The sequence below is a fragment of the Cucurbita maxima genome, unplaced genomic scaffold, assembly GCF_002738345.1.
Source record: "Cucurbita maxima cultivar Rimu unplaced genomic scaffold, Cmax_1.0 Cma_Scf00032, whole genome shotgun sequence".
NCBI classification, from domain to species: domain Eukaryota; kingdom Viridiplantae; phylum Streptophyta; class Magnoliopsida; order Cucurbitales; family Cucurbitaceae; genus Cucurbita; species Cucurbita maxima.
The window spans coordinates 1,755,978-1,782,270 of record NW_019272048.1 but is presented as its reverse complement, the minus strand read 5'-3'; the positions used below and the strand labels follow the sequence as shown (position 1 = coordinate 1,782,270).

General features: G+C 36.3%; 3 protein-coding genes across 4 annotated transcripts; 2 read left to right on the top strand and 1 right to left on the bottom strand.

The window, feature by feature from the left end:
* Positions 1 to 308: 308 nt before the first annotated feature.
* On the bottom strand, positions 309 to 5,242 carry LOC111466792 (metacaspase-1-like). Of its 2 annotated transcripts, none has more exons than XM_023111405.1 (5): positions 4,915 to 5,242; positions 2,683 to 3,013; positions 2,388 to 2,499; positions 1,212 to 1,397; positions 309 to 543 (listed from the first exon to the last, which is right to left on the bottom strand). In XM_023111405.1, the coding sequence occupies exons 1-5, from the start codon at positions 5,237 to 5,239 to the stop codon at positions 484 to 486; spliced, it is 1,014 nt and encodes a 337-aa protein (XP_022967173.1). In that variant the 5' UTR covers positions 5,240 to 5,242; the 3' UTR covers positions 309 to 483. The 2 variants fall into 2 exon arrangements, 1 of the variants encoding a protein (XP_022967173.1); XR_002714420.1 differs by having other exon boundaries at positions 481 to 543; positions 656 to 1,397.
* An 8,474-nt stretch (positions 5,243 to 13,716) lies between these two features.
* On the top strand, positions 13,717 to 16,053 carry LOC111466789 (7-deoxyloganetin glucosyltransferase-like). The gene is made up of 2 exons (XM_023111400.1): positions 13,717 to 14,260; positions 14,969 to 16,053. The coding sequence occupies exons 1-2, from the start codon at positions 13,750 to 13,752 to the stop codon at positions 15,907 to 15,909; spliced, it is 1,452 nt and encodes a 483-aa protein (XP_022967168.1). The 5' UTR covers positions 13,717 to 13,749; the 3' UTR covers positions 15,910 to 16,053.
* Positions 16,054 to 20,165: 4,112 nt separating this feature from the next.
* On the top strand, positions 20,166 to 20,845 carry LOC111467101 (7-deoxyloganetin glucosyltransferase-like). The gene has a single exon (XM_023111889.1). It carries the CDS (start codon positions 20,309 to 20,311, stop codon positions 20,843 to 20,845), a length of 537 nt encoding a protein of 178 aa, XP_022967657.1. The 5' UTR covers positions 20,166 to 20,308.
* Positions 20,846 to 26,293: the final 5,448 nt, after the last annotated feature.

Genomic DNA, 26,293 nt, shown 5'->3' with positions numbered 1-26,293 from the left:
TTTTTTTTTTTTTTTTTTTTTTGTTGCTGTTTTGTTTGATGGTGTCATTTTGTTGCTAAGGAGTAGGTTTTTCTTGGATATTCCTCTTTGATAATTATAACACCAACCGATAGCGATACAAATTTGAATTTTTAATTTTTTAGTTGATGATATATGTCTGAATAGATAAGTATTTTACTATTTTATTTATACTTCGAAAGGAAAAACAATAAAATTAATCGTTAAAGTTGGAAAACCTTGATCGTTGCACATATAGCTTAAAGAAATAATAGGATGTTTTTGATGAGACTAAGGTTAGTAGCACTACGTAGTCAATCTATGTTTTAAAATTTAAAATAAAGATTACCTTCAATCAATATTAATTCGAGGTCGAACTTTCACCTAGTTTCAACCCAACTAAGTTATTACAAAACAATAATTAGATATTCGTTTCAACTCAACTAAGTTATTTCAAATTATTTTTTTAGTAGGAAAAATCTTGAGTTATAATGTAAATATTTTCTTGTGCACGTCAAAAATCTCTGATGATGAGAGTCGAGGTTCCTGCAAAATATCAAATTACGAAAAATGTAAAAATTAGCATGTTTTGTAAAAATTAGTATGAAAAATGAGAAGACCTTCTCCATGGTAGATACTCTTGATTTCTATTACATACTAATAATATAGATAGGCCAACACCATTCGATATTTTAGCCGCCCCGTTCCTTCTAGGACGTCAAATCCACAACAACCACTCATCCAATTGGTTCATAAGCAACAAAGAACCTACTGGAGAAGTTGGCTTGTGGCTCGTTATTAGTGTTATATAAAATTTTGAGTTCACATCTGATAGTTATTATAAAACAGTCGTACAGTAACGACTTCATTAAATAATATTTCCACTCTAAGAGCCTTCTCATAACAATGCCTTAAGGATATTCAAGTAAATTCACATTCGTGACGTGTGTGAGGAAGGAGTTCATTAAGAGGAGAATGAAAAAGAGACAGAAAAACTCGACACTAAATAACTCGACACTTTAACCAAAGTTGTGGTGTTTAAGTTTGAATGTTCGTATCAAGTTCAAGAACTCAATTTCAAGTGTTCTAATAGTTGAATTATGTAGAATTCATTAGTTTCTTCACTGGCGATCCATGACGAACGTTTATTCAAATTTAAGGAAAAGACGTTAAAAAAGAAGAAAAAAAAAATGAAAGGGTAATGAGTAAATGACCTGAATTTGTTTGTATTCGAACAATTTTCTGAAAAAAACACATGGGAGGCATCCTTTTTTGTTGGCCCTTTGAACAGCTTCTTGCATGCAATCAAGCATGCGTCCATACGTCATTTCTCCAAATCTCTTAACCAAATCGATAAGAATGAACGTCAGTGCTCCGTTCATCGTCTTCCCTGATAATATCTGCATTTTATCCCAATAATCGTCAACGACCCTAAACTTTCTCAAGCTACTTAGTATGAAGTTCTCACTTCGTTCTATTTTGATCTCTTGACTCTTAAAAGAACAAACATTTTAGCCACCATACTTTTGGTGGCCGATACCTAAAGATAACCAAACTATTTAATAAAATAAAAATTAAATATTAATTCATAAAATATTTATTTATTTTAAAATATTTAATTAAAATTTATAAAAATTACCAAAAAATAAATGTCGTTCAAATAGTTAAAAATTATTTAAAAAGTAATTTAAGAATAAAAAATAATAATAATTATAAAATTAAATAAATTATGTATATTACCTTAAACAAAAATTGCCCAAACTTGTTTCACATCTTTGGGCTTCTGTTTTTAAACACCAACTAGGTTTTCACATCTTTGTAATTTCACAGTCTACTTCGTTTACGGTCCAACATCCTCGGCACTCATTCCCTTCTCCAATGGATGTGAGACCTCCTAATCCACCCCTCTTCGAGACCTAGCATCAATACTGGCACACCACTTATCCTCACTGACACTCGTTTCCTCTTCCAGTGGATGTGGGCCTCCCCAATCCACCCCTCTTTGGAACCACCTATCCTCACTAACAACTCAAGCCCGCCGCTAGCACATATTTTCATCTTTAGATTTTTTCTTTCTAGACTTCCCCTAAGTTTTTAAAATGTCTACACTAGAGAGAGAGCTTCATACTCGCTTCATACTCTTATAAAAAATGTTTAGTTCTCATCTCCAACTGACATGGAATCTCGCAAAAATGTAACTTTTAAAATTAAAAATAAATTCGGGTCAATTAGTAGGTTTGCTCTGTTCAACCAATCTAATTCTTATTCATCCGAAACCAACCTAACTCCAACCTATGAGTTAGTTGGATTGGTCAGACTTCTTAAATTTTTTTTTTTTAAGAAAAACTTGTATTAAAAATGAAGATAACAGGGAATATGTGGATGCTTACAGAAGTATCAGCAGCAAATTCATCATCTCCACAAGCACTCAAACAAATCGCCAATCCACCACTCGTCGCCTTCCACGCTCCCGACGGCGGTCTGTTGTCCAGCCACTCATCCCTACAACCCCATTCCAAAATCAAAATCGAAATCAAATTTGAAATCGAAATCGAATTCGAAATCGATCCGAAATCGAATTCGAAATCGGAAATCGAAAATCGAAATCCAAACCCAAATCAGAAATCCAAATCCAAATCCAAATCAAAATCAAATCAAAATCGAAATCAAATAAAGTAACCGAACCTGTTGCGGTCATAGACATAGGCGAGATCGAGCATTGTGGCGCTGTGGCAGGCGTCGACGATGCTGTGGAGGTTGACGCCGGCCTTCAGAGGGGAAACAATGGTGGCGTTGATCTCGTTGTCGCTTATCATCCCTTCCTCCATGAAGTCTACTGGGCATATCGTCTCGTTGTAGCCGTCGAGCTCGTCCATCGCGAAATCCGGCTGCCGTAATCCATGGCCGGAGAAGTAGAACACCAGGCTTTCGCCTCCCCTGCAACCTTCAACTAGCCATTTTAGTCCGCTTTGGATGTTCTTCTTTGTTGGTACTCGCTCTGGGTTGGTTTCATACTCTGATCCGGTTCCAACCATAAATATTTTAGATTAGGTGTTTGAGTTGTTCACCTATGCAATATTTTGTGTCCCATAGATATATATTTATTTTATTTTCAAACATTTGATTAATATTTAGGATGTTTAGTTTCGTTCTTCTCTCCAATCAACTTAGATCTCACAATCCATCTAGGCTAGTGTCGTTGCTGACGCTAGTTCTTCCCTCCAACTGATGTAAATCTTACAATCCACTCCCTTCGGGGCCTAGTGTCTTCGCTAACACTCATTCTCCTCTCCAACTAACTTAGGATCTCACAATCCACCTTCTTTAGGGCCCAGCGACCTCGATGACATTCGTTTCCCTCTCCGATCGATGCGGGGGTCTCACAATCCACCTCTTTCGGGGCCCAGCATCCTCGCTGACACTCGTTTCCCCCTCTAATCGATGTGTGATCTCACAATCCACCTCTTTGGGGCCAGCATCCTCGTTGACACTCCTTCTCCAACCAATGTGGGATCTCACAATTCACCCCTTAAGGTCTCCAACCAATGTGGGATCTCACAATTCACCCCCTTTGGCATAACGTCTCTTGCTAACACACTGTCTAGTGTTCACCCATTTCAGGATTCATCATCCTCATTGACACATTGCCTGAAACCAGACTCTAACCCCTCTAGATTTTTAAAATGCTTCTGCCTTCCACACATTTGTAAAGAATGTTTCCTTTCCCTCTCTAACTAATGTTTCGATTTTAAACCGGATAGTAAATAATAAAAATAAAATAAATATATGTATATAATTTCATTGTAAGCAAAAAAATATATATTTTAAAAATAACACATTATATTCGATTTAACCCAATCTAGCATTAGACAAACCCATGAACTAATCCAATTCATAAAATCTTAATTTATTTGAAATTAACTCAACAAATAACTCAACCCAAATGGTATGAATTGGATTGAGTTGATCGAATTTTTCGAGTCATTTAGATTCGATTTATTTGAACTTAAAAAATATTGAAATGACAAACCGTAAATATAAGTATCATATTCTTGTAGTATTAGAAATGTTCGGATTAAGATGTTCATTTTCTAATTTTATTACTTAGTCAAAAAGTACCTTTAAAGATGCTTTAAAAGAAGCGTTTTGTCAAATTGTCTAAAAAGAAATATGCTTCTCTTGACTACGCTATTCTCGAAAGTTATCTCATACTTACTATTAATTAATAATGAACGATGAATTTATAGTCCTAAATTTTAAAGGTTTATCCTGAAATTTAAATTTAGACCCTATAATTAGATTCCATATTGAAAATATTAATGTAGCTTTCATAAGTGTATAAAATTTTTTAAATACCAAAATTAATGTAATCGTTAGTTATGAACTTATAAATAAAATTTTTAGGTTGATTATTAAGTTTAAAATATACATTTTTATTTAAGTCACAATTATCTATACATATATTACTTTATTTAATTTCATAATTATTTTTTTATTATTTATTCTTCAAAAACTCTTAAAAAAGTTAATATTTAGTAGGTAGTTTTTTAAAATATATAAGTATGAGATCTTAATTAAATCTTTGAAAATAAGTAAATAAATGTTTTACCGACCCACATTTTATTTTTATTAAAAAAAATAAAACAAAACTTTGAATAACTTACCCGAACAAATCGAACCAACCCAACTTAAAGTGAGTTAGTTTCATTATTTAATAAAGACGGTTTAGGTTGGATCATTAAGTTCTTATGATAATTCAATTGGATCATTATTGCTCGAACGTAAGTCATTTTCGTACTAACCCACATAAAGTTTTTAAAAGTTATTCCTTAAAAAACCGTGAAAAACAAAAAAATAGCAATAAAAATTGTCACGGAAATAAATGATCATAAATTTAGAAGGCAAAGATGATATAACCTGTAAGAATACGAATGTTATATTTGGAATATCCAAAATGATTGATCAACAAATCTTGCATATTCCGAACATCATTCAAAGTCCCAAGTAGCTTATGTTTCCAGTTCTTGTAACTCACCCCACAGAGGAGAGCTCGCTTTCTCGGCCGCCCGTCCGAGGCAGTGGAGGAGAGGCTTTTCATCGGTGGTGGTGGCAGCCCAAGAGCCCTTTCAGCTCTCGTTTCATCATCTCGACTCGTGTTTCGTCGTGTTCGGAATGTCCCGGCACCGGAGGAGGAGGCGTGGTTCTTGATCTTGGAACAGCAACGTTCACTTTTGGTATCCATTTTTGTGCCATTCCTTAAGCCATATGAGTGAAATTGGGAATATATAAAAGCCTTAGATGGAATAAATTCAAGAAGAAGAATCTGTAAAATAACAGAAGCTTAGATTTTCTTTTGGTTATTCTTCAACTTTATTGGTTTATCTAAATTTTCACGTTTGTTTTGTTTTATTTTGATTCTTAAACTCTTCCAACTTGTGTTCTATTTTAGCATTCATCCAACTTTTACCTAAAATATTAACTTAACTTAAATTTTTTTGAATAAACGTTTTTGAAATGTGATATTAATATGAACGTTTTTGAAATTGGATGAGTATTAATATTACATTTGAAAGTTTGCGTTTTTTATTTTTCTTTTAAAATTTAAGTGTTTGAAAGTTATTAAAAAAATTTTAAGATATTTTTGAAGTTTTTTAAAAAATTTAAAAGATATTAACGAAACTTACAAACAAAATATTATTAATCGTATTTTTTTTTTTACATTTTCTGCGATGTCCCATATTCGTTGGAGAGGAGAACAAAACACTATTTGTACGAAACCTTCCCCTAGTAAACGCGTTTTAAAGCCTTGAGAGAAAGTCCGAAAAGGAAAACTCAAAGAGGACAATATCTGCTAGCGGTGAATCTGGGTCGTTACATTATTTTTTAAGTTGGTATCAATTTTCCTTTAAAGAATAATTAAAAGTTGACATATCGAGAAGATAAGATTTACCACCTTGAGAGAAGAGCTGTAGAGGCTATGGCCGCACGATTATTAGAGTCTTCAGAGACTAAGTTACCGTTTATGGACTTTTTGGAGCGTGATGGGCACACTATGCCATTTATATGAGGTATGAGGGGAAGGATATTCATGGTGAAGGATAGCCTAGGAGATTGACAATTAGCTATGGGCTTTGGGAGGGAGGAAGGAGCAAGCCCAAGCCCAAGTCCAGTGGCAGCATGTAGTTATCAAGATCATATGGTCGCGTTCTAAACCGTCCCTAGGTTAGGACAAGTATGCTCACAAAATTAAGGACGTGGAACTGCCATGGAAGTCCAGGGAACCTTGGAGTCGAGTGTAGTAGGAAAAATGGTTAAGCTATAACCACACCTTCATCGATTGGAGAGAGAAAGTCTAGACACGTGTTAATAGGAACCTACCATCGAATAGGTTATCTAGATTACGAAGAGTAGGACTCTAGTTCCATACACTAGTGTGATTGACATACTTGTGAAACATGCTCAAATAGAGGCAAAACCTTTAGATAACGTGATTCAAGAAACTACCTCAGTAATTGTAGTGTTCGTAGTTAAAAAATAGGTAAGGCCGATGGGGACATGGTATGTCGAAGGGGAAACCTGGACAAAAGATATTGCTCTAACCTATAGAGGAAGCATCGCCACAACTTAAGAAAGGCTAGTTACAACACAAAAGCTTTCCGTGAGTTCTCAAAGATCTTGTACAAGAACTTAAGAGATCTACATGCTCGAAAGTGGTAGTGATAAGATACTACTACGAGAGGAGGCATGACTAGATCAACCATAAGACATTGCAGGAGCTAACCTAGGTGAAGCCATTACAGATCATCCTTCGTTTTTAAGAACTGGTCTCTAACGTACTAATTGAGTAGTCAATATTTCTATGTACCGATTAGGATGAACTAGATAAACCTGATCAAGGAAAGGTCATAAGTGAAAGTAATGAGTAGGTAAATGCTATAAGTATGTTACATGTTATTTTTAGGTAAATGCAAGAAATTGTGTGAAAGTAATGAGTAGGGTCGAGAAAAACAACCATAAAATGACTGATATTCTTATGTTTTTAAATGTTTCTACTTTAGTTTGTTTTGTTTTAAAACTCTTGGTTTATGAGGCTAATATGATTGTGAATTGATGATACTTTTCGAATAAAATTTATAGTATCGTCTGTTTAATAAATACATGTCATTTTAAAAGTTCTTGGGCATTTTAAGCACGTTTTTTCTAATTTCTAATGCTCGTTTTCTAATTACAAAAGTCTTGCTTTAAGTAACGATCTTGATGGGTATATGTGCGAAAAGTTATGTCAATATAATATTAAACTAAAATAGAATAAGTAAATATAAATAATATTTTAACTTTTGAGAGAGGATTTTGCAACATTGAGAGACAAAGATCTATGTAGTTGTCTTTATTTGACTAAGCTATAAAGTAGTAACGAAGAATACGATGCTTGATTCGTTGGTTGGTGTGTTTGAAATTGAAATATTAGCTTAGATTTGATGCTACAAACACTTGATTCCCACTTCACCTATTAGTTCATTATCACTTTATTCGTAGATGTGAATTTAAGCTCAAAATCTTGCATTAGTATCTTAGAGTTTAAGTTTTCGAACAAAGTTTCCTTTTGTGAGTAAACGATGGGTAGGTATGAAAATTCCTGTAAAACCGCATGCCCAAGATTTAGAATTTGGATTCAGAACTTGATAGCTTCGACATTTCCTTATTTTCGTTGCAATATAGTCACAATTAAGACTATTCTCACAAACCAACAAGGGTCTTTTTCAGTAAATGACATGGTCACGTTACTTATTTTTCGATTCTAAGAGTGAAAACTATCCCTCACAAACAAACATGGTTTCTTTTAGTATGTTTTGTCCTCATTCATCTGTTTCATAAGAAATTTTTTAAGATGTCACTTAACATAGAATTACTTAAAGCAAAACACACTTAATTTTGAAGTTCTTATGATTGAGTCATTGAATGACTTAGATGCAATCTACCACATGAATTGCATTAAGGAAAGATAAAATCAATTCTAGAGTAGGCCACGACGATGCAACCTACGCTTTTATACCAAATTGATAAGAACCCTAATTCTCAGTCCAACAATCCAAGCTTTTTGTCAAAGTCAGAACACTTGAATCATAGAAATTAACACATTTTTATACAAAATTCGGATCAACCAAGAGATAATGCTAGAATTAGAGGTATTTTTTTGTTGAAGCAAGAATCCTTGAATCATAGAAATTAACACCTCTTTATACAAAATTCGGATAAGCCAAGAGATAATGGTAGAATTTGAAAACCTTGTTCTAAATTGAGTCACTCCACCATCAAACTTATACAAGACTTGATTGAATGACTTAAATGCAATCTACTACAAGAATTGCATAAAACTTATAAATGACAAATATGATGCTCGAATTTTTAAGGGGAATGCCTCAATTGGAGAGATTAGTTTCATTCTCACAAATATGATTTTTACATAATAATTTGTGAGTATTTATAGTCTCGACACAAAAGAAACCTTCAAATCTTCAAATGCCCACTTAAGAGGCCATGATTTAATCTAGATTCTCTTAAATCTCCACCAGAGACGAAGTCAATTTGACAATTAACTTCCACCCTTTGATTCATTACAAAAATTATGAAATTAAAAAGAGTAAATAAAGTTTTCTAACCCTAGGAAAGGAACTTCATCCACTACTTTAACCATACAAATGTTCACTTTTGAAGCTTCAAATGATTCTTCCTCAATTGAATCAACTTCTAACATATGGAATGATGGTTAAACCGAGTCTATCCAATTTTGTAGGTGAATAATAAATGCTTGTTGAATCTTCTTAGGATTGGATCGTGTAATAAATCCCATTGAAACATTTGGAACACCATAATCCTTATCACCATATTGTATACTACCTTATGTAATGACATAGAAGGATTATATTATATATGAAATGAATTAAGATATGCATCATAGCAACATGGCAAGATTCTTAGTTAATTCATGTTACATATTCAAAGTCATATATTATTGTAATTGATCACAAATAAACATACATACATCACATATTCATTCATTTCAATTCAAGTCGAAACTTTCCCTTCAAGCATGATATTTGTCATTTCTAAGTTTCAAGCAATTTTGATGGTAGATTGCATTCGAGTCATTCAATTAAGTGTTGATCAAGTTCGATGGTGGAATGACTCAATTTAGAACGAGGTTTCAAATCCTTGTTTAAGATCTTTGATCTTGAGATAATCTAATTTTAGTCTAATTTCTGGGCGGATTTGAATTTTATATAAGGAGATGATAATTTATTTGATTCAAGCGTTCTTACTTCAACAAAAATTTGAATCAGTAAGTTGAGATTATGATTCCATATCAATATTACTTCATCCAAAGTTTTTCATTTTCCATTTGGCATCCCATTCAATCTCTCCTTTAGTCACTTGTGCACTTTATAGTAGCTAGTTAGCTAGTCCTTGATTTACTTTTTTGTTCATCAAACTTCATGACTCCTTAAATACTTATATCAACTATGATGATTGTTGGATGATGAAAGTCCCACATCGGTTAATTTAGGGAATGATCATGAGTTTATAATCTAAGAATACACTCTTCATTGGTATGAGGCCTTTTGGGGAAGTCCAAAGCAAAGCCATGAGAGCTTATGCTCAAAGTGGATAATATCATACCATTGTGGAGAGTCGTGTTCGATATCATATCATTGTGGAGAGTCGTGTTCGTCTAACAATGATCACATGATTGATAAATAAAAGCGCTGATATCACTTGTTGGGAGATGGGAGAAGATAATATATAGGTGGAACAACAAATACGAAAATCTCTCATATCACATGCAAAAGAAACAGAAAAGAAATAACATTAAATGCGATATTAGTTGGCCTAAAACTTCGAATAACGTAAAACCTTCTACAACTACAAGTTCTATTGTAATGGAGATAGAAGGAAAGTTCTTTATTTTGCTCTACAAAACAAACCCTTAGGCACAAGAGTGGACTCAACAACCAGCGTCTCAATCCTACTGATAGAGGAACATAAGTTTCGAGTTTTTGCCAATGGTGCAACCTCTCTGCAATGTCGGACAGTCTTCCCTCGACCGATCATTCATGCCACAATAACGATTTTGGAAATTGAAATATGAATTCTCCTACATTCTCTCCGACATGGTCATGTTACTTATTTCTTGTTTCTAAAAGTGAAGTTTATCCTCACAAACCAACACAGGTCTTTTTCACAGCTTTATCTCACTCACATGCTTCCTAGAAAAATTTCTAAGTCACTCAACATAAACTCTCCCAAACAAACACGTTTAACTTGAAAGTTCTTGTGATTGAGCCACCGAAAAAGAATGTGCACCTTATTGGTAAAGGTAGTAACTTTGAATGCTTTTAAAGTTTTTCACATTCTCAATATGGCTCTGATTCAGATGTGGTTCTGTTCATTCTATGTATTCCTTGAATAATTGTATGAGCCCATTATATATTTATTTTAGGAAAATGATTTAAGTATTTCAGAATAAATATACTTAATTATTTTGTTTCCCAGATAGAATTGTGTTTAACAATTTGGTATCATTGTCCACTTTGAGTGGTGCACTATAGAGCCTCCAATAATCCTCCCCTCGAACAAAGTACACTGCAGAGCCTGTGCGCATTTTTCACTTTGAGTGGTGCACTATAGATCCTCCAATAATCTTCCTCTCGAACAAAGTACACTGTAGAGCCTATGCGAGTGTTTCCCACAAAGAGTTGTATTCAACCATATGGTATCCCCTCGAACAAAGTACACTATAGAGCCTGTGCAAGTGTTTCCCGCAATGAGTTGTGTTAAAAAAATCTGGTATCAGGGCGAGATTAGTGTAGGTTGTTTGATCTCTTGGAATAACGACTCTCGACAATAATATAATATTGTCAACTTTAAGCATAAGCTCTCATGTCTTTGCTTTGGGTTTCTCCAAAAGGTCTCATACCAATAGAGATGTATTCCTTACTTCTAAGACGCATAATCATTTCCTAAATTAGTCAATGTGAGACTCTCTTACAACAATCCTCAACATTCCTTTTTTCAATCAAATTTTACTTATAACGACAACCGAACTCAGAGTGAATGACATGATTACTAGAGACTTTCATTCACGTCCAACATCAAGAGACTATGTCCACAAGCTTTACTTGTGCAGCCATCAACCTCATGCTTTCTACTTGTCTTATCAAGAACACCTCACTCATACGGCATAGAAATTATGGCATTTTATAATAAAGTATTTTGTCCTTAAAAGGGTTTTGAAAATGAATGGTTTTTACATACAATTGGTGTGTTATTTTCGGATGATTTCGAGATCTTGTTCGTCTCCAATAAAATAGGAAAAGATAAGTTATTTTAGTGTCGCAATTACCATAGTTTGACAACGAGGTGGCATTTAGGGTCAAGATGAAATAGGACAAAATAATTTAATTTTTTATTACAAATTAATTGCATTTTTTAGTCTCTAAGTTATATAGAGTTGTGATAGTATTTTACTTCTTAGGTTTTTAAATTCAATATTTTAATTTTTGAGCTCTTCAAAAATGGTTTTTTTTTTTTTTTATTTGTGATCTCAAATTCTAATTTATAATGAAGATTGTGAGTAAAGTTTTGAAGAAGAGATGAATTGTTGTCGGTAACAATAATGTCATCAACATTTTGAAACAGATAGAAAACGTTAGACTATTCTGCTAATGAAAGACAAAGAGAGACATGTCAGTGACGACAGAAAAAAAAAAGTGTGAGAAGAAATGAGCTGAAACGAGGCTCGAGGCGTGAGGTTCTTCTTCTCTTCTCTCTCTCCATGTCTTTCTCCTTGCTTTTTATCTCGAGTTCTCTTTTCGTTTGGAAATCCTTCGTGGGGTAGGAAGGGTGGTTATGAAGAGTGGAGTGTCTAGAGATTTTGTAGGAATTTTTTTAAATCGGAGTTGCATCGTTAATGGGAGTAATGCCCACGAGACTCCTACACTAGAGCGGGTGGTCAGTGTCCTTAACTATGTAAATCTTTGTGTCTCTTTGTATTTATTTGAACTAAATCATTGAATTGAATCCTGATAGAAGATTATTACTAAGTAATTTTTTTAAAATTTTTTTTTGGGCAATGACATACAATGTACGTGATGAGTTTAGTCACTACTATGCTACGAAATCTATGTGATCATATATTTTGCTTCCACATTGTTTTTATTTGTACATTTATGAATTTTTTATTTTTTAAAGTTAGATTGAGGGATTCTTTGAACATTGTCAACTATATAACGGATTTTCAAGTCTTTTCAAGGAAATTCTCTGTTGTACTCTAATGCCACAACTAAAATGTTCTAATACCAATTGTTATAAGGGAAGTGGAAACAAGATTGATTGTACTCCCGACCCAGAAATATAAATTAAACAAAGAGACACAAAAACTTACGTAATTCGGAGAGAAGAGATTCCCCTGCATTCACAGGTGGTAGAAAATCACTATAACTAAAATGTTTACAAGTGTATCTCTCACACTCTCATACAATACAATTTTAATCCATTGTCTCTACGCAAATACAAAATGACAATGATTCCACATTTCAAAACGATGCTAAACAAATATTTACATAAACATAACAATACTAATTCTCATAAATGAATCAAAACAACGCTTAATCACGACAAAACATGAACTAGGACTTCTCAGTAGAAATATTGCAAAGTGTGAACGCACATGTGATTTTAAATGCCTGACTCTCAGGGCATATGCCCATGTGGATGCGAACACATAATGCTAAGGAATGGACCACTCTCCATAAATGACTGCACCGCCAAAGCAATCAATTATTGGACCATAAATGACTGCACAGTCAAAGCAATCAATTATAGGACCAAGTTGGTTGGATTGGAAAAATATTTTTGATTTATTCAAAATTTTGGGTGAGTTAGATTGGATGGTAGTTTTAGTTATGCATTGTGACTTGGTAAATGTTTTATATTTGAACATTTTTTATTTTACATGAGATGCCACATCGATTTGAGAGGGGAACGAAACATTTCTTATAAAAGTGTGGAAACCTTTCTCGGGTAGATGCGTTTTAAAATCATGAGACTGATGACGATATTTAATGAGCCAAAATAGACAATATATGTTAGCAGTTGGGTTTATTTTGTTACAAAGGGTATCAGAGTCAGTCACTGGGCGGTGTGCCAGCTGTGAGGACGCTTGACCCCAAGGAGGGGTGCATTGTGAGATTCTACATCAGTTGAAGAGGGGAATGAAACATTCTTTATAAGGGTGTGGAAACCTTTTCTTAGTAGATGCGTTTTAAAACCGTGAGACTGACAGCGATATGCAACGAGCCAAAGTTGTGAGTTGGATTGCGAACTTTATTTGGATGGCTAAGTTAGGGGTCGAAGTTGTGCACAAATTATCAACCTAATCGGTGTAGACCTTTGATCAATTTGCTAATTTTCTATTATTTAGGGCTGATTGGACGATAACCAATATTTAACCAATAATTGTCTAAAACAACTTAACGTATGGTATCATTAAATTAAGATTCAAAGAGATGAGAGATATAATTTTTTTTTTCTGTTACTTCAAATTTATTAAGCTATTTGTTTTTATTTGGAAACTGTAAATAATTTTAAAAAATTATAATAATGAAAAATCCAAACAAATCATTGCTAGTGCAGCCTATAAGATGTTCCAGTTTCTTCCTTTCATTGTCCCAAAACTGAGCCAAGCAATCAAAGATGGGTTCTGCCTCAAAAACTGATAAACCACATGCTGTGTGTATCCCATATCCAGCTCAAGGCCATATCAACCCTATGCTAAGCTTGGCTAAGCTTCTCCATCATAGAGGTTTCCACATAACTTTCGTTAACACCGAGTACAATCATAGGCGTCTGCTCAAGTCGAGAGGCCCCGACTTGCTCGATGGCTTGCTAGATTTTCAATTCCGAACCATCCCCGATGGCCTTCCGTTCTCTGATGCCAATTCTACCCAAGATATTCCTTCCCTTATCCAATCCACCTCCAAGAATTGTTTAGCTCCCTTCTGTGATCTTGTTTCTCAACTTAACTCAACTACTGACGTCCCGCCGGTTAGCTGTATCGTTGGAGATGCTATCATGTCCTTCTCTATGTTGGCTGCCAATGAGTTTAAAATCCCTTATGCTTTGTTTTGGACTGCTAGTGCTTGTGGCTACTTGGGTTATATGCGTTATCGTGAGCTCATTGAGCAAGGTTTGGTACCACTTAAAGGTATGATTTAAATTTGAATACTCTTTGGAAGTCAATTTTCTTTTTTTTTTTTGCTTTCCTTTTCGGGTTTATCCTCAAGGCTTTTAAAATGAGTTTCCTAGGGAGAGGTTTCCACACCTTTATAAAAAAAATGTTTCATTCTACTCCTCAATTGATGTGGGATCTCACAATCAATCCTTCTTCGAGGCCCAACGTCCTAGCTGACACTTGTTCCCTTCTCCAATCGATGTGAGACCCTCCAATCCACCCCTTCAAGACCCAACGTCCTTGCTAGCACACCACCTCGTGTCCAACCCCATTAGAGCTCAGCATCCTCACTGACACAGCTCCCAGTGTCTGGCTTTGATACCTTTTGTAACCGCCCAAATACACCCCTAACAAATATTTTTCTCTTTGTGCTTCCCTTTTCGGGCTTCCTCTCAAGTTTTTACAACACGTCTGCTAGTGAGAGATTTACACTAAAAAACCGTTAATACGACTTATAAACTTTCGATTTTATGTTTAATAAATCTTGAAAAAGTTATAATGAAGTTTTTGAGTTTTCTAATTTTTTTATTTTTGTTAAATAAGTTATGGATCCATTATGTTCTAAAAAATGTACAGAAAGAATAAGATCTATTAAAAACATGTAACTTAACTATTTTTATTTTTTAAAAAAATTTGGTACTTATATTTATTTACGGTTTGATCTCTTTTATTTATCAACAGATTCAAGTCATATAATAGATGGATATTTGGAAAATACAGTAGGATGGACGGAGGGAATGAAAAGTATACGTTTGAGAGATCTTCCTAGCTTTCTTAGAACTATAAACTCAGATGATATCATGCTAAATTTAGTCGATGAACAAATGAAAAGATCTCGAGAAGCTTCAGTGATTATAATAAACACATATGAATCACTTGAACGAGATGTTTTGAATTCTCTTTCTTCAATCCTTGAGTCTATTTACACTATTGGTCCACTTCACTTGCTTGCGAACCAAATAGAGGACCAAAGTTTAAGAGCATTAGGCTTAAATCTTTGGGTTTCGGAACCAGAGTGTGTCGAGTGGCTGAACTCAAAGGATCCCAACTCGGTTGTTTACGTAAATTTTGGTAGTATAACGATGATGACACTAGAGCAATTGATCGAGTTTGCTTGGGGATTAGCAGACAGTAAGAAGCCATTCCTATGGATTATACGACCGGATATAGTTGTTAGAGATTTCGCCTCTTTGTCGTCTGAATTTGTGGAAGAAACCAAAGATAGAAGCATGATAGCAAGTTGGTGTTGTCAAGAACAAGTGTTGAACCATCCTTCAGTTGGAGGGTTTCTAACGCATAGTGGGTGGAATTCAACGCTTGAGAGTATCTGTGCTGGCGTGCCGATGATCTCATGGCCTTTCTTTGCTGAGCAGCCTACCAACTGTCGTTATTGTTGTACTGAGTGGGGCATTGGAATGGAAATTGATAGCAATGTTAAAAGGAATGAAGTGGAGGAGCTTGTGAGAGAGCTCATGGATGGAGAAAAGGGTAAGAAAATGAAGGAGAATGTTATGAATTTGAAGATTAAAGCTGAAGAAGCATATAAACCAGGTGGGTCTGCTTACAAGAACTTGGATAGATTGATCGACGAAGTTCTTCTATCAAACATGAAGACGTTTTAGTTCAAATAATTATTTTAAACTATCGTAGAATAGTGCATGGTTTATCCAATAAATTTTCCTGATCATAATTTTGATTGTTATCTTTTGAGAATAGTTTTTTATAGGTTTTTGTATGTTCTTAATAATGAACCTAAATTCATAGTACTTAGATGGGTTAGGGTAAGATTAGTCGAGTATTGTGGCAGTCTCTACAATTAATTTCTTTATTCTTTTGCAAACACATTATAATATTTCATTTTGTAATAACTGATTTCATTTTCGAAGAATGGAAAATGTCATACATAAAACACAAAAACTTGAAAATGCAGACAAGAATTGATCCTAGAACCAAACGCACATAATTAACCTTAGAACCAATTTCAAATAGTAAGAAAATCTCTTGAAATGTAAATGCAATCTAACCTATACTAACCTATAGTCTACTATTTCAAATTGCAAAACTACCTTAAGCTTGTGCCACGGTCTCCTAAATTTCTAGATGATGAGTCTTGAAAATACTAGCTTTGGCTCGTGATATCATAGGACGTAATCTCATAGAAAAAGAGGAATCAGTAGCAGGTTCAATAGAAGACCGATTAGAAGTCGAAGGTGGCAAAGAGGAACCTGCAAGAGAAGTATAAACTTGCATAGACTCATCCACAAGGTCAGAACAAATATCACATAGAGAGAAGCTAGATTGAGGAATGTGTGGTGAAGAAGGGGTAGAGGAGGATGAATCAATATTGTAAAGACGTTGTTCCAAGAAATTTGAAATATGAAGAGAGGAAACTGGTTGGGTCTAGGAGGTAGAGACAACAGAAAAGTGAGTTTCATCAAATTGAGTGTGGTTGGTGATATACAACCTAGTAGTAGTGGGATCAAGACCGCGAAACCCTTTATGAAAGAGACTATAACCCAAGAAAATGCAAAGAGTGATACGGGGAGAATGTTTGTATGACATAATCACGTAAGCAAGAATAAACATGGCAACCAAAGGGATGAATATTATCATAATGCGGAGAGTAGCCTTTGAGAAGTTCAACGGGTGACTTACCTCCAAGAAGTGGAGTGGACAATCAGTTGATGATATAAGTTGCAGTGCTGAAAGCATCAACCTAGACACTAGGACAAAGATGGGAGTGGAAGAGAAGAGCCAAGCAGAAGTCTCTGTAACATGACGATGTTTTCTTTCAGCATGATAATTTTGACCAGGTGTATATGGGCAAGAGAGTTGATGGTGGATGCTAGAAATACATACGTGAGATTTGACAGGAGAAGTATCTAAGATTACAATGAATAAGATCTAGCACATGAAACGTCTTATATTCATTGTGAAAATAAGACAATCGATGACTTTTCACAAGCTGACGATACTACATATTGATGAAGAAGATAACAAAGACTTGAGAGAAAGATATCTTTTTTTTATTTAAAAAATCAATAACACAATAATTCACATGACCCAAGGAGCATGTCATAAATCATATGAAACACCTAGAGATCTATTTTTAAGGACAGAAATAAAGGTATAAAAGTAGAGTTGACGAGCTCCAGCACATATAGCCCTCCATCCCTCTTACCAGTAGCCACCACTCTTCACGATTCTGAATAGTAAAAAGATTATTATTAAGTTTAACGGAGAGAGAAAAATAAGAAGCTAATTTACTAATTGAAGAAGATTTTTAATGAGTGAGGGACAACCAAGACATCTAATGACGGAATGTTTTGGAATAAGAGAAATAATACCAACATGGGTAAAGGGTACGGAGACATCGTTTCCTAAAATCAAAGCCTTAGTGCTCAAAACCAATAAGCAATCTAGGGTTCAGCAATAGAACAAAACGTGTTGAAAGTTTCAACAAGATGAGCATGAGCAGAATTAATCCCAACATACCATTGGTTGCAGCGAGGTGTTCGATGATCCTTATCCGAGTGTGTTCGTCCTTGATTGGAAGAGTTGTTGCCGTGGAAATGAGAATGACCTCATTGGTTACTTAGGAAGTAGGATGACTTCCATGGGTGCGACAACGACTAATGGATGTGAATGCCACAGGAGTCAGAAAACTCAAAAGAACGCTAAAACACCTTAAAACTTTCAACTTTAGAGACTAAATCTTCGGAATAATAGCCATTTGATTTTTTTGATGTTCCGTAGTAATTTGATTTTTAAATTTTCAAACATGAAATTTTTTGCTTTTGAAGTTTGATTTTTTTTTCTATCGATAACGCTTGTTGTCATTCTTAAAGGTGTTTACATGATTTGATAATTCGACTAATTTGAATTATCTAATCCAAATCATAAAAATTTTGTTCAGTTAGATTTATATTTTGTTTAGGTTGGATTGAACTTTTTGAAAATAAAAAATTTAAGTTAGCATTGCGGGTTCACATTTTTTTTTATCGAGTCAACAAAATTAACTGGAAAATAGGGTTACAATCCAACTCAATACCGCCCTACTTTTTTTAAAAAAATTAAGAATATTTAATGTTTGTAACCAATTTTAGCTATGCATTGTGTCTCGTAAATATTTTATATTTGAACTTGATGAGATCTTATGTGAGATCTCACATCGATTGGAGAGAAGAACAAAACATTGTTTATAAGGGTGGGGAAAACCGTGAGACAAGGATATGTAACGGACCAAAGCAGACAACATTGTCTAGTGCAACTTGGACTGTTACAAATGGTATTAGAGCAAGTCATTAGACAGTATGTCAACAAGAATGCTTGGCCACCAAAGAAAGTGAATTCTAAGATCCCATGTCGGTAGTTGCGGATGAAAACTAAATTATATATTAATTTTATATTTATAATTAAAATTAGAAAAACAAGATAATCAAAATGCTACCGAACAAAATTATTGTCTTTAAAAGTGAATCTATTATTTAACCAATAATGGTAAAAAATAATTTAAAGTTTGGTATAATTAAATTAAGATCTGGGAGATATTATTTTATTTATTTTGCTCATAATTAATAATGTACGAAGCTATTCAGTATAATAACATAACGATGGCAGCTGTAATAATCTTACCTTATTTTTTTTGTTATTCAATAATTAAATAATAATAATAACAATGAAAAATTCATTGCTTGTGGAGCCTATAAGATATTCCAGTTTCTTCCTTTTCATGTCCCAAAACTGAGCCAGGCTATCAAAAGATGAGTTCTGCCTCAAAAACTGATAAACCCCATGCTGTGTGTATCCCATGTCCAGCCCAAGGCCATGTCAACCCTATGCTAAGCTTGGATAAGCTTCTCCATTCTAGAGGTTTCTACATAACTTTTGTTAACACCGAGTACGATCATAGGCGTCTGCTTAGGTCGAGAGGCCCCGACTCACTCGATGGCTAGCTAGATTTTCAATTCCGAACCATCCTCGATGGCCTTCTGTTCTCCGATGCCAACTGTACCCAAGATACTCCTTCCCTTTGCCAATCTACTTCCAAGAACTGTTTAACTCGTTTATGTGATCTTATCTCTCAGCTTAATTTAGTTGCTGACATCCCGCGGGTTAGCTGCATGGTTGGAGATGCTATTATGTCCTTTTCTATGTTGGTGGTCAATGACTTTAAAATTCTTTATGCTTTGTTTTGGACGGTTAGTGCTTGTGGTTACTTGGGTTACTGCGTTACCCTGATCTCATCAAGCAAGACTTCCACACCCTTATAAAAAAGGTTTCGCTCTCTTCCCCAACCGATGTGGGTTCTCACAATCTACTTTCATCGAACCTAGCGTCCTTGCTAGCAAACCGCCTCGTGTCCACCTCCCTTCTGGGCATAAACTCCTTATAGGACATCGCCCGGTGTCTAGTTCTGATAACATTTGTAACGACCCAAACTTACCGTTAGCCGATATTGTCCTCTTTAAGCTTTCTTTTCAGACTTCCCTCAACATTTTTAAAAAGCAATCTATTAGAGAGAGGTTTCACACGTTTTAAAAAAAACATTCACATGTCTATTAGATATAAAATTGTAACAATAAGATCTATTAAATACATGTAATTTAACTCATTTTTTAATTTGGGACTTGCCTTCATTTAAATTGTGACCTATTTATAATTTGGGACTTGTTGTTTATTTAAATTTTGACCTATTTAATTGTTAATAGAAGCGAGTCAGATAACACATGAACATTTAAAAAATACAGTAGAATGGACTGATGAAATGAAAAGTATACGTCTAAGAGATCTTTCTAGTTTTCTTAGAACTATAAACCCAGATGATATCATGCTAAATTTTGTCATGAACAAATGAATAAACACATATGAACCACTTCACTTGCTTGCCAACTAAATAGAGGACCAAAGTTTTAAGAGCATTAGGCTCAAATCTTTGGGCTGAAGAACCAAAGTGCGTTGAGTGGCTGAACTCAAAGGAACCCAACTCGGTTGCTTATGTAAATTTTGGCAGTGGGACAGATGACGCCAGAGCAATTAATTGAGTTTGCTTGGGGATTAGCACACACTCGAAAGCCATTCTTGTGGATTACAAGAACTGACGTAGTTGTGGGAAACTCAGCCATTTTGCCACCTGAATTTGTTTCAGAAACCAAAGATAGAAGCATGATAGCAAGTTGGTGTTGTCAAGAACAAGTGTTGAACCATCCTTCAATTGGAGGGTTTCTAACGCATAATGGTTGGAATTCAACGCTTGAGAGTATCTGTGCTGGCGTGCCGATGATCTCGTGGCCTTTCTTTGCTGAGCAGCAGACGAACTGTCGTTATTGTTGTACTGAGTGGGGCATTGGCATGGAAATTGATAGCAATGTTAAAAGGAATGAAGTGGAGGAGCTTGTGAGAGAGCTCATGGATGGAGAAAAGGGTAAGAAAATGAAGGAGAATGTTATGAATTTGAAGATTAAAGCTCAAGAAGCATATAAACCGGGTGGGTCTTCTTACAAGAACTTGGATGGATTGATCAATGAAATTCTTCAATCAAACATGAGGACGTTTTAGTTCAAACAATTATGGCACGATTTATCCAATAAAGTCTCTTTGTCATAATTTTAATTGTTATCTTTTAATGATTATTTTTATATGTTTTTGTATGTTCTTAACAATGAACCCAAATTCAAAGTACTTATGACACGTTAGGGTAAGATCGTTAACTATTGTGGCAGTTTCCACGATTAATTTCTTTATTACATGGTTTCAATATTTTGCAAATACATTATAATATTTCATTTTGTAATAACGGATTTCATTTTGGAAGAATTGAAAAAATATTTTTTTCCTTGAGTTTAGTCAATGGCGTACATAAAACACGAAAACCTAAAAAATCGGACAAGAATTGATCCTAGAACCAAACACGCCTAATTAACCCTAGAACCAATTTCACATAGTAAGAAAATCTCGAAAATGAAATCTAACCTATACTGACCTATAGTTTACTATTTCAAATTGCAAAACTACCCTGAACATGTGTCGACCCGAAATTTTGTACTTAATTTAAGATCACTAATGTATATATATTCTGAACATTGAATGCGGAAGACTTCATTTAAATTCCATAAAACAAATCCCTTATCTTAAAATACTGCCATGAACTTATGTGTTTTGAAAACATCTTTAAAACAACATAACACTAAATAAAATAAATAATTGTTTAAATTAAAAACATCCTATTTTAGCCTAAGTCTAAGAAAATAAATACCACTATCCCATGTATGTGTCATGACTTGAGTATTTAAAGAAATACTCGGTAAGTGACCCCACTATTGGGGTTAAATGCAAGAACATGCGAATGCAATGACGATACCTATCTTTTCTATCTATTTTCCTATGGTACTGTCCTAACGGGTAATTTGGACGTGTACCATATACTCTACACACAACTCATAAGTGCGAGTATGGACTCACCAATCAGTTCGCACACCGCTAGGCCACTTTCCTTGTCGGGCGAGCATACTCTAAGAGCTCCTTAGGCCGAACACTCGTTAGAACTAGTAACCGTCACAATAGCGCTATGCAAAACATAATGAACGTACCCTTGCCATTGGGTGTACGCGTCCGTACCCTCGTGATGGAATAGAAGTATACCCCAAATGCATGAGCACACATAATGCATGAGGTCCTCAATATTTCTACTTTTATCATTAATGAATATAATCCCGCTATCATCTTTCATGCTTAGCATGTCATTTCTCATTTTTCAGTCTACGTATCATACATAATCCTAACGGGGTTACATTTCATTTCATTTATTGTGATATCATGTCATTCATAACATGTTGTATACATACAATTTAGAAAACATAACATAACGCTCCATGCTTTTAACATGTCCTTTCATAACGTGCAATTCATAAAACAATTACCTCAATGGTCACACAAAACAATCTAAACATAACATATCACATCACAATATATCGTATCATAAACATGTCATATCGTAAACACTTCGTGGTCATATCGTTCCCTAACTTATCATAGCCTTAACGTTCTTATACCTATCAAAGTCATATCGTTACGTGAACGTACCTTAGTCATATCATCACAGGAACGTATCCTAACGCTATCGTTCTATCAATCTATCACAAACTTATCCCTTTCTACCCATATCCTAACCATATTCTTTCATCAATCTCCTCTATCCATAGCATTTCGGTATGTAACCTAACCTTAACGTTTCATGAACGTATCTTACTCCTGTCGTTACATTTCATTTTGTACATCCTTCTTGTATCCTATCTCATACATATCCTTGAACACATCGTACCATAATTATTATCATACAATTCACATATTATAACATAACATAATATAAGCATACCGATTCACAGATAATTCATACATATTAGTATATATATAAAAGCTATGGTCCTTAAATTTAGTTAAGTTGTTTTGACATTTTAAATTTCTGAATTCAGGCTAATGGAAGAGCGTAAATTTGGCCGACCATTTTTGGCTAAATTTGAGCGAAGTTACCCTTTCTATTTTTGTAATTAGATTTGTTATTTAAAGAATTAATCTGAGAAATAAACATCGGGTCTTTAGCAAATTCTCTCCCTCTCTCTTTTTATTTTCCGCTATTATTTCTTTGAAGAAACTTTCTTCGGTCGTTTTTTTTTTGTTTTGCCAGAAGTCAACAAGTGGTATCAGAGCCAAGTTGAAGCGATCGGTGGTATATCATTACAAAAGAGCCAATCTTATCAACAGTCAAGTTGAATAGCTTAAGTGGTTAGAGTGTTGGTCTAACAACACACAGGTCTTAGAAGAAAATGCAAAGCGCGAAAATACACACTTTCGTGGGGTCCATCCCGAGTAGGCTCTCGCTCACTCCTCCATGCCGTCGCCAAGTGCCGGCATCTCCATCTCCATCACCACCACAAAGAGGTCGATGGATGTTGAGTTGTCATTGAGCGAGTGATCGGGAATACGACGACCTGTACCAATGCTGACAAGGTCCAACTACAACGAAGTGGGCCTTGTTGATGCGCGTCAACCTACAGGTGGCGTCTCTCTCCACCAAGCGCACCATGCAATCGGCCTGGGAGAGAATCAAATCCCATCAGGTTGGTTGGTGCAGTGAGTGCGAGAATCCAATATCGAGCAGCTGTGGAAGGAGCTCTCAGAGATTCGCTTTAAGGACGGTGAATCCGTCGGATGATTTTTCAATGCGGATCATGGGGCTCGCCAACAGCATCACCACTCTCTATGGTGGGAGCATCAGCGAGACAGAAATCGTGAAGAAGGGTCACTTTCCCCGGTCACCTCGCAAGTTGCTATTTCGATCGAGACATTGCTTGACGTGAATGACCTAACGGTGGAAGAGGTGACCGAAAGACTGCGTAACGTTGAGCAGCGAAAGAAAAATACCGCTTCAGCTGTCGACAAGGAGGTCGGCTACTCCTCATTGAGGAGGAATGACTTGCATGCCTAAAGCTCCGCGACAACACTGGCGAGAGCAACGGGCCCTCTAGCCGCAAAGGCGGTAAGAAGCCATGGGAAGAGAGGTCACCTGAGCAAGAATTGTTGGAGCAAGCTCAGTAACAAGGAGAAGGCCGAAAAGGCCCATGTAGCTCAATTCGAGGAGGACGAGCCAACTCTCTTCATAGTAAGTGCATACTTCCCCAATTTCGATTCCAAATCCACGGAGGTGGAGGTAATCGACGACGACATTGAACCCAAGGAAGAGCTCCAGTTGGGCGTAGCAAAGGCGACACCAGCTGGGGAGCCAATTCATCTGGAGGAGGAGCGAGTGTGAGAGGTCACCTGAGCAAGAATTGTTGGAGCAAGCTCAGGAACAAGGAGAAGGTCGAGAAGGCCCATGTGGCTCAATCCGAGGAGGATGAGCCAGCTCTCTTCATAGTAAGTGCATACGTCCCCAATTTCGATTCCAAATCCACAGAGGTGGAGGTAATCGATGACGACATCGAACCCGAGGAAGAGCTCCAGTTGGGCGCAGCAAAGGCGGCACCAGCTGGTGAGCCAATTCAACTGGAGAAGGAGCGAGTGTTCGCTCAGATCGGCGAGAGGGACGAGCAGCACAAGCACCGACGATGGATCCTTGACACGGGCAACAAACCATATGACTTGGGGCTAGATCTGCATTCTTTGTGCTCGACTCGGGGATTCGTGGGACGGTGAAATTCGGCGACGACGAGATCGAAGGGCGCGACACCATCCTGTCCGTCAGTAAGGGAGGCGAGCACCGCAAGCTGACCGATGTCTACTTCATCCTGAGGCTCAAGGCTAACCTTGTGAGCCTGGGTCAATTTGATGAGGCAGGCTGCTTCATTTCCATCGAGCGCGGGCTACTCAAAATCTGCAATGATCGATGACGGCTGCTCATGCAGGTTCAGCGCCTGACAAACCGTCTTTACATCCTGGAGTTAGAGATAAAGCAACCTGTCAGCCTCTCGGCCAAGACCGAAGAGGTATCTTGGAGGTGACATGCAAGGTACAGGCACTTAAACTTTCCTGCTCTAGAAAAGCTATAGAAAGAGGAGATGGTGCACGGTTTTCCGGCAATCAAAGGCGTGAACAAGCTGTGCGATGGGTGCCTCATCGGCAAACAGAGACGCACATCCTTTCTGTCTCGAACATCCTACCGCACCGATGACCCGTTGGAGCTTGTACACGACGATATCTGCGGGCCCATCAAGCCGGCAACCCTAGGCGGTAAGAGTCTCTTCCTCCTGTTAGTCGATGGCAAAAGCTGCGTCATGTGGCTGACCCTGCTGCAAGCGAAAAGTGAGGCGGTAGAGGCGGTTAAGCGCATTAAAGCGCAAGCAGAGGCCGAATGTGAGAAGATGCGAGTGCTGCGCACAGACCGAGGCAAAGAGTTCACCTCGGCAAGTTTCGGTAAGTACTGCAACGAGTTCGGCATACAACAGCACCTAACGGCGCCCTACTCCCCCAATAGAACGGAGTGGTGGAGCGCCGAAATCAAACCATCGTCGGGACAACAAGGTCATTACTGGTGACGGCCGGGATGCCTGGGAGATTCTAGGGAGTTCTTTTAACAGCTTCCGATGCAATCAAAGAAGCTGGTAGAAGAACTCCCTAACATTGGTAAGGACATGCCTCCTTGCCGTACTTGTAATTTTGGGAAGCAACATAGGCAACCCTTTCCTAAACAGGCATGGAGAGCCTCGAAAAAACTGCAGCTTGTTCATACTGAGCTTTGTGGTCCTCAGCAAACACTATCATTGAATGGTAATCTTTACTACATTGCTTTTATTAATGATCTAACAAGAATGTGTTGGATATTCTTGTTGAAGCAAAAGTCAAAAGTTGCGGGTGTGTTTTGGAAATTCAAAGCCAAAGTTGAGCATGAAGGTGCATGCTTGATTCAAACCATAAGATCAGATAATAGCAAGGAATACACTTCAGAAACTTTTAACAGGTTTTGTGAAGAGGTTGGAATTGGAATTGGAATTGAACATCAATTGATAACACCATACACTCCTCAATAGAATGGCATCAGTGAAAGGAGGAATAGATTCATAATGGAGATGACGAGATGCATGCTTCATGAGAAGGATCTTCCAAAATGTTTTTGGAGAAAAGCAGTAAACACAATTATGTGCTTGCAAAATCAAATTTCAACAAAAGCTGTGAAGGACCTGACACCAGTGAAAGTTTGGTATGGTTACAAACATTCTTTAAAGTTCCTTAGAGTTTTTTGGGTGTCTTTGCTTCACTTACATTCCACAGGTCAAGCCTGATAAGCTTGACAAAAAGTCAGAAGTTGACATCTTTGTTGGCATGTTAAAAGAGTCTGAAGATGAACGACTAAAATTGTCTGAAGATGAACAACAAAATGCTTTGGTTGATGATGCACCTGTCAGAGGAGGAGCTTTCAGTGATCGAGAAAAACAAAATCTGGGAGTTGGTTGATCGACCTCTAAACAGAAAGATAATCTGTTTAGAAAAAAAAAAAAAAAAAAAAAAAAAAAA

Coding starts and splice junctions, on each gene's coding strand:
- LOC111466792 (XM_023111405.1), bottom strand. CDS start 5,239: ATGGATACCAAAAGTGAACGTTGCTGTTCCAAGATCAAGAACCACGCC. Junction 3,014..4,914: donor TAACATTCGTATTCTTACAG/GTTATATCATCT, acceptor GAACCGGATCAG/AGTATGAAACCAACCCAGAG. Junction 544..1,211: donor TCGAATACAAACAAATTCAG/GTCATTTACTCA, acceptor GATATTTTGCAG/GAACCTCGACTCTCATCATC.
- LOC111466789 (XM_023111400.1), top strand. CDS start 13,750: ATGGGTTCTGCCTCAAAAACTGATAAACCACATGCTGTGTGTATCCCA. Junction 14,261..14,968: donor AGGTTTGGTACCACTTAAAG/GTATGATTTAAA, acceptor ATTTATCAACAG/ATTCAAGTCATATAATAGAT.
- LOC111467101 (XM_023111889.1), top strand. CDS start 20,309: ATGACGCCAGAGCAATTAATTGAGTTTGCTTGGGGATTAGCACACACT.